Source organism: Equus asinus, chromosome 6 (genome assembly GCF_041296235.1).
Source record: "Equus asinus isolate D_3611 breed Donkey chromosome 6, EquAss-T2T_v2, whole genome shotgun sequence".
Lineage (NCBI taxonomy): Eukaryota > Metazoa > Chordata > Mammalia > Perissodactyla > Equidae > Equus > Equus asinus.
Window position 1 is genome coordinate 51,310,728 of NC_091795.1, and position 13,754 is coordinate 51,324,481.

The following is a 13,754-nucleotide window of genomic DNA, read 5'->3' on the forward strand; positions in this document are numbered from 1 at the left end:
CCTGTAGGGATCCTGACACTTGGGAGGAGGTTCTGTTCCAATGACTTGTTCCAGCTGTTTCTGTTAAACGAACACGTAAACGAAAAGCAAAAATCTTAACAAAGGCAACCAACAATGAAAATCTTACAGTATGGGATGCATTTCTCAGAGCTTCCTTTCAAAGATAATGAATCTCCTATGGAACAACTGGTTTCTGATGTCTTATGCAATCCTGTTATTTCAGTGGTGTACATCAAGATGAAACAACCAAATTTAAGGCATAAGTATTTCCTCCTTTAATGTTAAGGTGCTTGAGAAGTCGCTAGATTGTTGCCTGATACCTTTATTCTAGTGAACCTACTGGGGAGATAAACTTTCAATCCTTAAGCCAAAGGGAAGAAAGCATACATTTTAATGAAACTATTAACTTAAATCCCAGGGAAGTCTTTGATACAAAGTGTCCTTCTTAGGCACATACTCATCACTTAGTTGTTAGACAGGAGGGTTTGTTTCTTTTTCTGAGTTAAAGGTTAATTCTGAATTAAATGAAATCCTTAACTTCGTTTAATTCACTTCTAACTGATAGAAAGGAGGAGAAAAGATAACTTGAAGGGTGAGACAGAAACAGTTTATTTGTGAGGGAAGTGCAATCAGGGATATGCTTTAAATGCTTATAATCAGGCCTTCACAGAATTCCAACCGCTTCTCACCGTCAAACTAGCAGATTAAATGGGCTGGGGGAAGGGATTCAGATCACTTGTAGATAATAATGACTGCACAGAGCTTCATTATGTAGAGGGTGTTCTCCACATATTCTGTACATTTGCGTAAAAATGCCCTAGAGCTCAGATTTACTTAGGGAACCCTAAATCAGTGTTTCCCAATCCAGGTGTCTGAAACTTCTTTCTGGTGTGTCCAGACAAGCCTGATTTTCTTCTCTTTCTCTTCCTGCCAACTCACATATTCACCTGAATTAGAACCCAACCAGAGGCAATCTGTTTTGTTTAGTCCTGGCTGCTGAACTGATTTTTATGGTGAAGAGTTCTGTAGAACTGTATACCCGTCTGCCTCATTATTTTGTGTCAAGGATCTACTCTTGATAAGTGGCCACAAACATTTAGAAGCTTACAAGTAAGTATTGGGTTTTAAAAGGTTGGAAAACACAAACTAATTCTAAGAATCACATCTTCATAGTAAGCAGTTGATAACAGCTTCACTCTCCCACAAATTTGAAGCAATTCATTTGAATTATGAAACTGCACACATTAAAACGTGCCACTGTCTTTTATCTGCATGACAACGGTTATACCATGCCACAACATTGTCATGCAATCATTGTTTTATAAAATATCGATAGTTCTTCATTTTAGAGTAATGTTAGTTGATTCATTAGTCAGAAGAATATCTATTTTTGCCCCATCCCACCTTCCTGGTAAAAGAGAATTATATTGGATTTTACCCCATTCTCTGTATATTATGTTTCTAAATGAGTTTATTCAAATTGCAAAGAGTAGCACCTTGTTTTAGACAGTAAGTACTCAAATATTTTCATTTAATTTATTTGTGTGGGAGGTTTTACTTGTGCATGAAAGGAACAGATTTTTCTCATTATGCTGGTAGTTGGTTGTCATTTAGTTATTTCATCAAACTAAAATTGATGTTTTTGGATCTACTGATCAATTTGTTTTAAATACTTGACTGCTTAACTATCATTAAGTTTAGTCAAGTATAATATAGACTGATCTGATTACCTTTTTCTAGTAAACCCTTTTAATTTCTAACAGGAAAAGTTTACTGAATTTTCGACTCTGTTCTCAAACAGTACTGAATGGTACAAAATGAAAAGCAAAATTTCACTCTGTGTACTTGCTTTCGTTAGCCTCCTCAGAGACAACCATTCTTGATTATTTTTATTTTTATTTCTTTTGATTGATTGAGTTATATTGATACACTTTATCATAATCCGGAATGCTAAACTAAGTTCCTTGACAATTAGACACTTTTACCTGATCCATCTAATAAATTTCCTGCAAATTTATGTTTTAATATGCGTGTAATCAAAGGGACATTATTGGAGAGTATGAAATAGTATTTTTCAAATGAAAACTAGTTTTTATCCCTAAAGCTGATGACATAGTTATGAAAGTCAAACACAAAAGATGCTTATTAGTTTTACTTTTTCTTTTTTTCTAGTTATAATTCTTCAATATGTTTCCACTGACTGAGGAAAACAAGCATGTGGCCCAGTTGTTGCTCAGTACTGGTACCTGTCCAAGATGTATCTTCAGATTCTGTGGTGTGGATTTTCATGCCCCTTACAAACTTCCCTACAAGGTATTTTCTTTTTTTTTTGAGTTAAGAAAGTTTCTCTATTTTTAAATGAATACCTGTCCGTTTGAGGGCAAGTGTTTATCCCTACCTCTTCATGAAATTAAAAAACATGTATATATAGTAAAACAATTGCTGATAATGGTAATTTTGGAATTTCCATTACTATAAAAATGTAAGTTCCTTCTTAAGTGATTATATCTAACATTTAATGTAGTGGGATATTTGTGGAGCAGTTTCTCGGTGCATTTAATGTTTGCATAGACTTCTCCTAAAGAGTATCTAGAATATCACAAAATAGTCCTTGTTGCCAGACATTTCTAAGATGTAACAGGAGGGAGTGATAGTCCTGAGATCTTCTATCAAGTAAAAGCGTTGTGGATTTGGGAGCCTTTTTTCTTTTTCTGTTTTCTATATTACCATTTGTACTTATAAATAGGAATTTGCAACCCTCTAGAGTAAATGCTTATCATCATCATTTACTGCTATTAATAACAACAAAAGTAATATACATAGATCTTTGACATTTATGGTAATATACAGAGAGCTTTGACATTTAATAGAATACTTTCACAAAATATATAACATATTTTGTGAGATAAATTTGATTCTAATAGTGATCTTCTTTTCAGAGGCAGATAGTGATTATATATATATATGTAAATATATACCTATATAAACAGTATGTACACACACACTCAGTTCCCTATAATTTTTAAAAATTGCCTGGAAGTTAGTAATAGCAGTCATTTTTCCCTTGTATTAGTTGTTCCTATTATTTTAGAAATAATAATGAGATCCAGTATTCATACAGGATTATTGTATGTCAAGCTCTCATATAATCCTAATAACCTACTAGGTAAGTACATACTATGTCTCTATTTTCAGATGAAGAAACTGAGGCACAGAGAGGTTAAGCAACCTGCCCAAAGTTACACAGCTATTAAGTGAGCAAGCTAGGATATGAACTGTCTGTATGAATCCAAAGCCTAGAATTTGGAGCTAGAAGACATGGATTTGAATCCCAGTTCTACCACTTTCCTCTGTAAATAGGAGTGATGATAACATCCACCTCACAGGATTTTAAGGGACAAAATCTAATAAAGTATGTGAAAACACTTTGAAAACTGGAAATGGTACATATGCTATGATGATTAGTATCTATGTGTATATTCATTTTTACACACTATGACTATGAAGTAATGACTGGTTTTGTGTAACTCCCCTTACACATTTTTTTTCAGACACATGATAATCTATTATTCTACACATATGTTGTAAGATTTAAAATATGTATTATGTTAGGAGGCTTAGTGTTACCAACTTTTATTTGTATCATTTTATGTAAATAAACATGAAAATATTTGAAGACAATTTTTTTGGTAAATGTACTTAAATTTTGATCTGTTCTATTCATATATATACATGTATGTACACATACATATGTAAGTATTAGAGGGCTTCTTTCAATTAGTGTATATAAGTGGTATGTAATTATGGTGCCAAATTTCAGCATTGCCAGCATCTGTTTAGCTTTGTTTAGTAAATTACTTTGAAATTATTCTTAATAGATTTCGAATCTCTGTCTAATTTTTCAGATTTCATAATAAATATTGCACATGTGAGGTTTTAGTGATTGTGAGATTATTAAATAACATAACAAGGATGGAAATTCATTTTGTATTTCTATTTTTTAATAATTAGAATTGAAGTGGTTTTTTTTAACTGAAATTAGCTAGTGAATGACCCTCACAACAGAAATACAAACCAAATTAATAAATTTGTTAATAGAGCCTCTATGCCTCAGATTTAGGACTTCAGTTTCACTAATATGTGAAACTCTTTTGAAAAAAATATTCACACATATATTATAGGAGTTAGCTAATTCTCTTTTAAATTCCCTAGAAAGCCTCTGTTGGCTAATAAAGTTAATTGATTGCTACAGAATTGATATAAATCAACATTGTATAAGTCTCCTACGTATCATAGTTTTTCTCCTATTTTCATGCTTCATTTTACCCTTAAGAGCATCATCAAAGTGTTACTACTATTTTCTTTTAAACTAACTTTCCAGGAGCTACTCAATGAACTACAGAAATTTCTGGAAACTGAAAAAGATGAATTAATTTTGGAAGTTCCAAACCCACCTCTCAAGAAAATTCGACTGCAAGACCTAGAAGATGGGATTGATGGGAATGATAATCTGAGTCAAAATGGTGAGGGAAGTGTCTCCGTTATTGAAGACGGAAGCGTCAACTCAAACTTAAATATATGCAATGTATGCCTAGGGATTCTTCAAGAATTCTGTGAAAAAGAGTTCATTAAGAAGGTAAATAATCTGTTTTTATTATATGTGCAATTATGTAGAGATTTTCAGTCATAAGGCCTAGAATTCTTGTACCTAAAGGAACAATGCCGTTCATTTCAACTTATTTCATACCAATGAATCATTAAAACATTTTGTTAATTTTCTTAAAAAACAAAAGCCTGCTCTTCTCAAATTAACTTTTTATCAACATGATAGCTGAAAATTAGTGAAATATATATCCATGTATTTCAGTCATGAGTGCTATTCCATTGGAGAAAAATATAGCAGTTTTCCCTTTGCTCTTTAACATAACTAAGGAGTTAGAGAAAACTTCTTTCTTAGTCATGCCTATTAGTGTCTAGAATAGATAAGTCTTACAGCCTTGTAGAAGGTACATGATTGAACATAAGATGACCTTTGGTTTCAAACTGTCAAGTGCACCATATTTGGCTTGACTTTGTTTAAAATCTTGTGTAAATTATGAGATAACCTGATAGAAAACTCTTTTGACCTTCAACAGATTGTTCTGCAGGTAAGTCCTTGCTGTTTTGGTACCTTGTGATATCAGTCTTTAGGGTCTAATTAGCAAATATTTGATTTCAGGGTTTGTGAGAGTTCCCTGCTCAAAGGTGAAAGTTTAGAAGTTTTTCGGTGTCATCTCTTGCACCAAAAATTCATGTTATGAAGATTAGTGTAAAACTTTCGTCAATTCCTGGGAATTTATATAATACTTTTCGTGTAATACTTTTTTAGGTGTGCCAAAAGGTTGAGGCCTCTGGGTTTGAATTTACCAACTTGGTATTTTCAGTCTCCTTCCCACCACAGCTATCTGTAAGAGAGGTAAGGTCATTACAGGCATACAACTATATGTGAAATGCATGCTAGAAATTTCTCCAAAAAATGTAGATGGAGAAATATTCCTTACCCTGTTGTATTTTTCACGTTTTGTGTACTTGTTGAATGTTGAAAGCATTACATTATTATAGCTGCTTAATAATGTTGAGTGAATGAATGAAAAAAAAGCATTATTGGTTTAATTAATTTATTCTTACAGGACTGCCATCTTTTTTAAAGGTCCTCATTCAATAGCAGACATTCATTGAGTGTTAGCTCTGTATGAGACATGTTGGTCAGAGAAAGAGATTTGATCAGGACTCCAGAGACCTTCTGGGGCAGATGTGTGCATTTTATAATGATCCTAGGATGGGGTCATTTCAGTTAGGATGAACCTTGTTATTTTTCCGGAGTAAAATATAAAAAGGTGGCACCTCTTCTAATCAATGGAAAAGGGGAGATAAATAGCCTCATGTTTATTTTAACTTTTTTCCTTTGTTAAATGGAAAAAAAATAGTCATTACTGTAACATTCTTGTGTGTCAAAACTGACATAAAAACGTAAAACTATCTTTGTTAATACTGTTAAATGAAGTATAGGGAGAATGACCTGTGTAATCTCAAACTACAGTGAGTTCTAAACATACATATTTATATTTATGAAGTGTCTTTCCCCCCAAGAATCCCAAAGCATCGCCAGAACATTACATTCTATACCATTACTTTCTTTGGGTGAGCATATTTATTAGCCCCCATAAGACTGAAGATTGATTTAAGACTTGTTTAAGCTAGGTAGAATGTAAAGAAGAGCTGGGAGGTGAAAAAGAGTAGAATGATTTCAGGTGCTGTCTCTGTTGATGACAAGATAAGTGACCAAATGGAAGAACAAAAGGGACGATGATGATATACTGAAGTTTATAGTAAACACTTAAAGACATTTTCTATTCAATCGTCAAAACATTTCTCATGGATATCATCTTGAGGGTCCACTTTTGGTAGAGGGAAACAGACTTCCACAAGCTAAGTTATTCACACAAAGTTGTAGTGTTTAAGTAACAAAAATAGGAATAAGAAGTATATTTTCTAAATGTGGTTATGTATCTTACCACCATACTCTTCTTCTCAAAGTTTATATTTTTACATTAAAATTTTTGTCCATTTTTATCATTATGTGATGATTTTAACAATATTAATTCAATATTTGTTGAATACGTATGATTTATATTCCATATTAGAAATAGAAGATGGCGTTTTTGAAAAGAATTATTCAGCTTAAACTCTACCTAATTTTTTGTAACTGATTCTAACCACTGAACTATTTAGCAGAAATATGTAAATATTCAATTATTGGGGAATTAGTACATTTCCCGAGTTTAGTGTGTTAAGTGATTCATTGTTTTCCTTTGTATTAATGAGTAATATATTTTTACCCATTCATTTCTTAAGAATGATAATTATTTCAAGAAGTATGCAGTTTCATATGCAGTATACTACTTTAACAACCCAGATTTCTTTAGCAAATTATGTTTATGGTTCATTTTGTGCTTTACTTTTATTATTATGTTTTATTACTTTCTTTTATTGCCATCTTATATTACTTCTTTAGAATTGAGATATGTTATGTAGACCAGACTGGATATAAATTGCTTTTCAAACTAGTTAACTGACTTGTTCCACATCCTAATTTAAACAAATTATGTGTTTTCAGAATATTCTTGCATTTTGAGTATAAATTCTGTGACTTCTCTAGAGCCATATTTCTTCTACTTTGTGGTTTTTCAACTTAGCTCTTGTAAAACGTAGAACTTATTTGTCTATGCCAAGAATAAGCATATCAATTTACGTGAAATTGATTGATGCTAGTTCTCTCATAATTCAGAGGAGAATATACAACTGAGCGCTTTTGATTGATTGTTTTTTTCTGCTTCTAAAGAAGAATATTATGATCACGGATATATTGATTTGAAAGCAAATGATTTGTTTCAACATGGCTAGTATTGATTATGTTCCTGCTTGCAAAAAAACCAAGGAAAGGGATGACCTCAAGTAAAGGATTTTTTAAAAATTAAAACTATTAAATTTGTGTTAACTCCTCCTTGCTCTTGGCCCTACCAATCCCTTTCTGGCTACAGCTATAACTTTTATTTATCATCATTATAAAAACACTAATTTAAAAGAGTAGAAACAAAAGCTTGCAGCTAGTATAATCATCATCATATTCCACTGAATTTGGTAGAATATGGAGAGAGGGATGGAGTACATCTCCTGTGTGTGTTTTCCTAGAAACTAGCTGATGTGGTCAGGACAGTTTTAAACTGAATACTGCTAAAGAACAGAAAAAACAAGCAGATTAACTGATGAAACCCTGTTAGACAGTAAGTAGGACATGGAAAGCAGAATAAATGGAGGCACTATCCAGGGATTCACAAAAGATAACAATATGGAAACTAGCTGGACATAGTACTTAGCGGCTCCAAAGTCTTTATAACAGCATACAAAATTTAAATGATAAAATTGAGATTATAAAGGAGAGTAATAAGTATCTCATAATTATCATGGTGACTTACTGGGTTTGGGTTTACTGTTTGAATGTAATGATGGAAGAATAAATCTTTTTTATGAGACTCAGGTTTGTTAAAAGGAGAGATGTAATAGTGTGATATGGCAAGAAATTATATACCTGCACTGAGACCTGAGATCCTGAGAGTGGAAGGATGCTGAACACAATCTAGAAGAGAATAAAAAGAGAGAGAAATGGGATAGATACAGGAGTGGAAGTATGCTGTATGCCCTTTGACCAAGGGAAAAGGTGATGAGTTGCAGACACATGATAGTCACAAAAGCTAATGTATAAGGGACTCCCAGTCTCTAGGTACTTGATGGAACTCACATTTGGTTAAAAGCACATTGTCTGACAACTTTTGGATTGAAACAGTTTCTTCTAGAGTAGTGATTCTCAAACTTTAATATTCATAGGACCCTTTTGGAAAGTTTCCCAGGCCCCATCCCCAGAGATTCTGATATAGTAGGTCGGGTGGTACCCATGAATTTTCGTTTCCAAGCTCAAAGGTGTTGTTGGTGCTATTGGTGCAAGGACTGCACTTTGAGGACCACTGTCCTCAAGGATAATGGGGGAACTAATCTAGTCCTAAATGAAAATTTAACATTTTAAAATTTTTATTCCTTATAGGAGGGGAGAAACAGACATAATTAGAATATATCCTAGATTTTTTTTTAAGAGATTTTATTTTTCCTTTTTCTCCCAAAGCCCACCGGTACACAGTTATGTATTTTTAGTTGTGGGTCTTCCTAGTTGTGGCATGTGGGATGCTGCCTCAGCATGGCTTGATGAGCAGTGCCATGTCCTAGCCCAGGATCTGAACTGGCAAAGTCCTGGGCCACTGAAGCAGAGCACTCAAACTTAACCACTTGGCCACAGGGCTGGCCCCAATCCTAGATTTTTGATAGGTGGATTTTAAACAGTCCAAATATAAGGCAGTCAAATAAAAATGGCATAAGAATCTGGGCTGGAAGATAAATTAAAAGGATTGGGAGGTTCAGAGAAAGTGTAATTCAGACTTTAATTCAAACCAAATTATCCCAGCCAATAAAAGAAAGCTTAGGGGAAAAAATACATCCCAATGAAGAAGAAATGAGAATTCTTGCTCTCTGTCTCTCTCTCTCTCTCTCTGTCTCTCTGTGTATTTACATAAACATTTGTATTTATGTATATTTATTTGACTTTTTTTTTGGCCGGGGGGGTGGGGGCGGGTGTAAGATTGGCTCTAAGCTAACATCTGTTGCCAGTCTTCCTCTTTTTGTTTGAGGAAGATTGTCCCTGAGCTAACGTCTGTGCCAATCCTCTTCTATTTTGTATGTGGGATGCCACCACAGCATGGCTTGACAAGCCATATATAGGTCCACGGTGGGATCCGAGCCCACGAACCCCAGGCTGCTCAAGCAAAGCACACAAACCCAACCACTATGCCATTAGGCCAGCCCCTTATTTGACTTTTTATTTTGGAAAATTTCAAAAGTAGTAAGAGTAGCCTAATGAACCCCTGTGTACATATCATCCAACTCCAGCAGTTAACAAATTTTTTGCCAACCTGAGATCAATTTAAAAAAAAAAACACAGGAAAAGTGAAGTCAAATTGATGCAGATGTAAGAAGGAGTCTTAGATCTGTAAGAAAGCAGTTGGAAAATAAAATCTCTAATGAGTTGAGGCTTGCAAGAATTGCTAAAGAAGACTTGGGGTACTTAAAGTTATGTTTAGAGCATGAAAAGGGGATGGATATGCTATTTGGAACTGATGGTATATTGCTGATGGATGATATAGAGAAAGCAGAACTCTGAAAATCCTATTTTGCTTCTGTCCTTTCTGTCAAGGAAAATAATCTTCAAATTGAAATGGGTAGAATGATCATTGGTAAGGGAGAATGAAATCTCCACATAGTGAAGTGTCTCTAAATGCATTCAGGTGTTTGGGGCTGGGTGAATTACATTCCAGAATGGATTCCGAAAGAACTTGCATCTGTCCATGATCTTTGAGAGCTTTTAGAAGATCACAGATTTTCCAAATGGTTGGAGACAGTTAAGGGCACTTCCAGTGTTCCAGAGGCGAAGAAAGTTGATTCTGTAAACTGCCAACTGGTGAACTTGACCCTAAAACCCTGGCAAGATTCTAGATCAGGAACTAAATGAGTCAGTTGTGGGTACTGAGGATAAGGAAGACTTGGTTGTCAACACACCAAACAGAGTTGCTAAGAACAAATCATGCCCTCATCATTTCTTCCTTTTACAGCCTAGCAGGACTGGTAGAGTGGGGGAATACAGTAGCACCAGTGTGACCGGAATTCAGCTCCTCATTTGACCAGGTTTCTTTCTCATGATAACTTCCCAAAAGTGGCAGGAAACATGAGCTAGAAGTAAAGACACTTGGGTGGATTATACCTGACTGGCCATACCTAAAAGGAGCTGATTAATGACTGGTATCAAACTAGACAGTGTTTCTCCACCTGTGCTCTCCAGATCAACCACCTGAAACTCACTTAGGGAAAGGTGGTGAAGACAGATTCTGGGCCTTGTCTCAGACCTTCTAAATCAGAATTTCTAGAGATGGGGCATAGAAGCCCCTTGATGGTTTATGTACACAGTGAAATTCAGGAATCACTGAACTTCCAGATTTCTGATATGCTGCAGGATTCCTATCATATCTTGTCCTGTTCATAATTTCTATCAGTGATGACATAATGGGAACAGTCACTACAGGTGTGCATGACATAGAATTGAGAGTATAGCAGACAGGTTGAGTGTTAGAATTGAGATTCAAAAAGATCACAAGAATAGGGAAAATCTAACAAGGTGAAATTTAATAGGAATAAACATAAGTTCTTATATTTGGGTTTAGAGAAACAACTGCTAAATAGAGGATGAGGCAGGAGGGGCTTAAAAGCTGTGTTTATAAACAAGGTTTAGGAGTTTTAGTTAATAGCCCAGTAAGATTAGGGGTGTGATCTACATAACCTCTTTGGATTTTAGTCCAAATACTAGAAGTAGAGTATCTGGAAAGAGGAAGGTGATAATCCTCTTTTACTCAGTGCTGGCCATTCCTGGAGTGCCACAGTCAGATGGAATGCTCTACTTTAGGAGGAAGAAGGAAAATGGGAAGGCATTTTGTGGTAGTCCACATCCTAATCCCCCCAACTTGTGAATATGTTACCTTACATAAGAAAAAGGGATTTTGTGGATGTAATTAAGGTTAAGGGCCCCGAAATGGAGATTATTCTGAATTGTCTGGGTGGGTTCAACCTAATCACATGAATCCTTAAAAATATCCTTCCTGGCTGAGGTCAGGATCAGAGGACGATGTGGTTACAGAAGAATGGTCAGAGAGATGCAGTGTTGCCCACTTTGAAGATAGTGGAAAGGACCATGAGCCAAGGGATGTGGGTGGCCTCTAGAAGCTAGCAAAGACAAGGGAATGGGTTCTCCTAGCTGAGAGCCTCCAGAAAGGAACACGGCCCTGCTGACACCTTGGTGTTAGCTCCCTGAGACCTGTGTCAGACTGCTGACCTAAAGAACTGTAAGGTGATCCATTTGTGTTGTTCTCAACCACTAGGGTTGTGGTAGTTTGTTATAGCAGCAATGGAAAACGAATAGACATTTAGAGGAGTGCATTCAGAATGGTGGAGACATCTGAAACCTGGTCCCAGGAGCCACTACTGAATGGACGTGGGTTATTTAATTCAGAGAATAGATGATTTAGTAAGATGAATTTACTCTGCTTAAATATTTGAGGGGTTTTCTGCTGCAGAGATAGAATCAGGAGGGAAATGATTTTCGGCTGTAATGACTTACTCAGAACAGGATAGATTGTTTTCAGGGATGCTGAGTTTTCTATCACCAGAATGTTTAAGCCGAGGCCGGGCTCCTACTGGCAGAGATATATAGAAGGAAGGTGTGCACCATATAGTTGGTTAGACTAGAGACTTCGTTCAGTCTTTTCATCTCCAAGATCCTATACAGTTTTAAGAAAAATATTGATTATAGTAGTTATTTTTCTACATTACGTTATATTCATGATTGATTCCTCTAAACTTCTACACCACGTTAAATTAGTGCCACATTAAAATTACTGTAGAATACATGATTCAGACTTATGCTAATATTAGGCTAAACTTGCATATATGGGAAAAGAGCATTCCATTAAGCCATTTTAAAACTAAGTGCTTTAAAGTCCTTTTAATTCTTTCCAGTTTCTCTTTACTAGTGGAGTCCAGTAGAGGGCAATATTGTACTATCAGTTTGCCTTATTGGTCCCTCAGGGGTAGTGTGTGGGAAGCAGTGCTCACTCTATCCGCTGTAAGTGGATATAGTGTCTTTTAAATGTTACTTTGGTTATATGAAACACCTACTTCTTGACATACAACTTGATGTGGTTGGAATTTTATTTGTCAAATCAGAACATTTTTCTTTTCATTTGTTATACTTTGTAATATCTCCATACTTTGCTCTAAGTAAAGTAGCCAAGAATAAAAGCAGTACCATTTCTGTGGTACCAGTTTATATTTACAAAATTGTCTTTTCTTAAATTCTGACGAAGGCGTATTCAAGACTGAATTTTTACTTAATTCTGTAACCAGTTTGGGATCATCATCTCCTCAAGAATCTAAAGAAAGCAATGAATCCTTTGTCCTAAAAATGCACATGTTCAACATTTTTGCATGTACTTATAGGGGCCTCTTAAACTCCAAACCCTGAATCTAGGATCTCTCTTAATTGGATACTCCAGTAATTTTCCCCCTCTGTAATTGATTCATGTACTTACTTTTTCTAAAGGGCAATGTTTTTTCTAATTATGTTTAAGCTCATAGAACAGAATTTGATGAAATTGCTTTGACTTAAAGTACAGAGAGCTACACTTTCAAGTTCATATTGTGTGTGCAGGCCTGAGCTGGCTGTCTTGATTCATTAACCCGACTCTCTGATTTAGCATATGTATTTTCTGCTTTTGTTCACTTTCCATGACTTCTCAATTTTTATTTTGTCTGACAGGCACCCTGCCTGAATCAGTTTTTATTCTCCCTCTTCACCATATAAGACCAACTGAAGGTTCACTTTAAGCAACAAACTTTTTTCTGAGCTTACTAAGGTGTTTTCAGAATTTGTAGCCCTATTTTTTAATAGATTAGTTGGTTAGAACTTGTTTCAGTCCCTGTATGGTCCACTTATCCATGCAAAGCATGTTTTTACAAGGTTGCTAAATGAAGCACTGAAAAACATTCATAATTATAGAAATCACTGTCTTTGCCCTTAGGGATCTTTAAGTAGACTCTTCATGGATGGGTTGGGGAATAGTAACCTTGCTCTGTTTTGGATATACAGGCTGCAACCTTTAGAAACTCTTCAGAGGACATGCAGCAACTCAATCCCATCTTGCTTATGAAAGGTAGCTCCAATAGCATGCCCCTGTGAGCACAACACTAGTGTATGATAGTCTGCATCGTTAGAATCACAGACTCATAGGTCTGTAGGAGACCTTGGTGATCACCTAGAACAAGGTTCCCAGCTTTTTATGGCGCTCATTGAAAAAGAATGATATGTATAAGGTTGTGATTTGTCAGAGTTCTGGCCATGCCACCACCCAGGTGTAAATCCACTGACGTCTATTGAGAATCACTGATGAAGAGTCCAGGAGTTCCCAATCATTGTATATAAGGTGATCCCTTTTAATCTCTGAAAGTTTAATGGATCCCCGGTGTCTGTGAATTGGAAAGAAGATATGCTTGAATGATTTTTTTCA

The 13,754-nt window shown here is 35.3% G+C and overlaps 1 protein-coding gene across 2 annotated transcripts in view; it reads left to right on the plus strand.

The window, feature by feature from the left end:
* The window catches only part of PUS10 (pseudouridine synthase 10), a 71,322-nt gene that overhangs the window by 791 nt on the left and 56,777 nt on the right, over positions 1–13,754 (plus strand). The window contains exons 2-5 of one of the 2 annotated variants that reach the window (XM_014839319.3): positions 957–1,110; positions 2,173–2,313; positions 4,382–4,636; positions 5,369–5,455. In XM_014839319.3, coding sequence (XP_014694805.3) covers positions 2,188–2,313; positions 4,382–4,636; positions 5,369–5,455 — 468 coding nt within the window. In that variant the 5' untranslated portion in view covers positions 957–1,110; positions 2,173–2,187. The remainder of the gene's footprint in view (positions 1–956; positions 1,111–2,172; positions 2,314–4,381; positions 4,637–5,368; positions 5,456–13,754) is intronic. The other variant, XM_014839320.3, reaches the window with a different exon arrangement.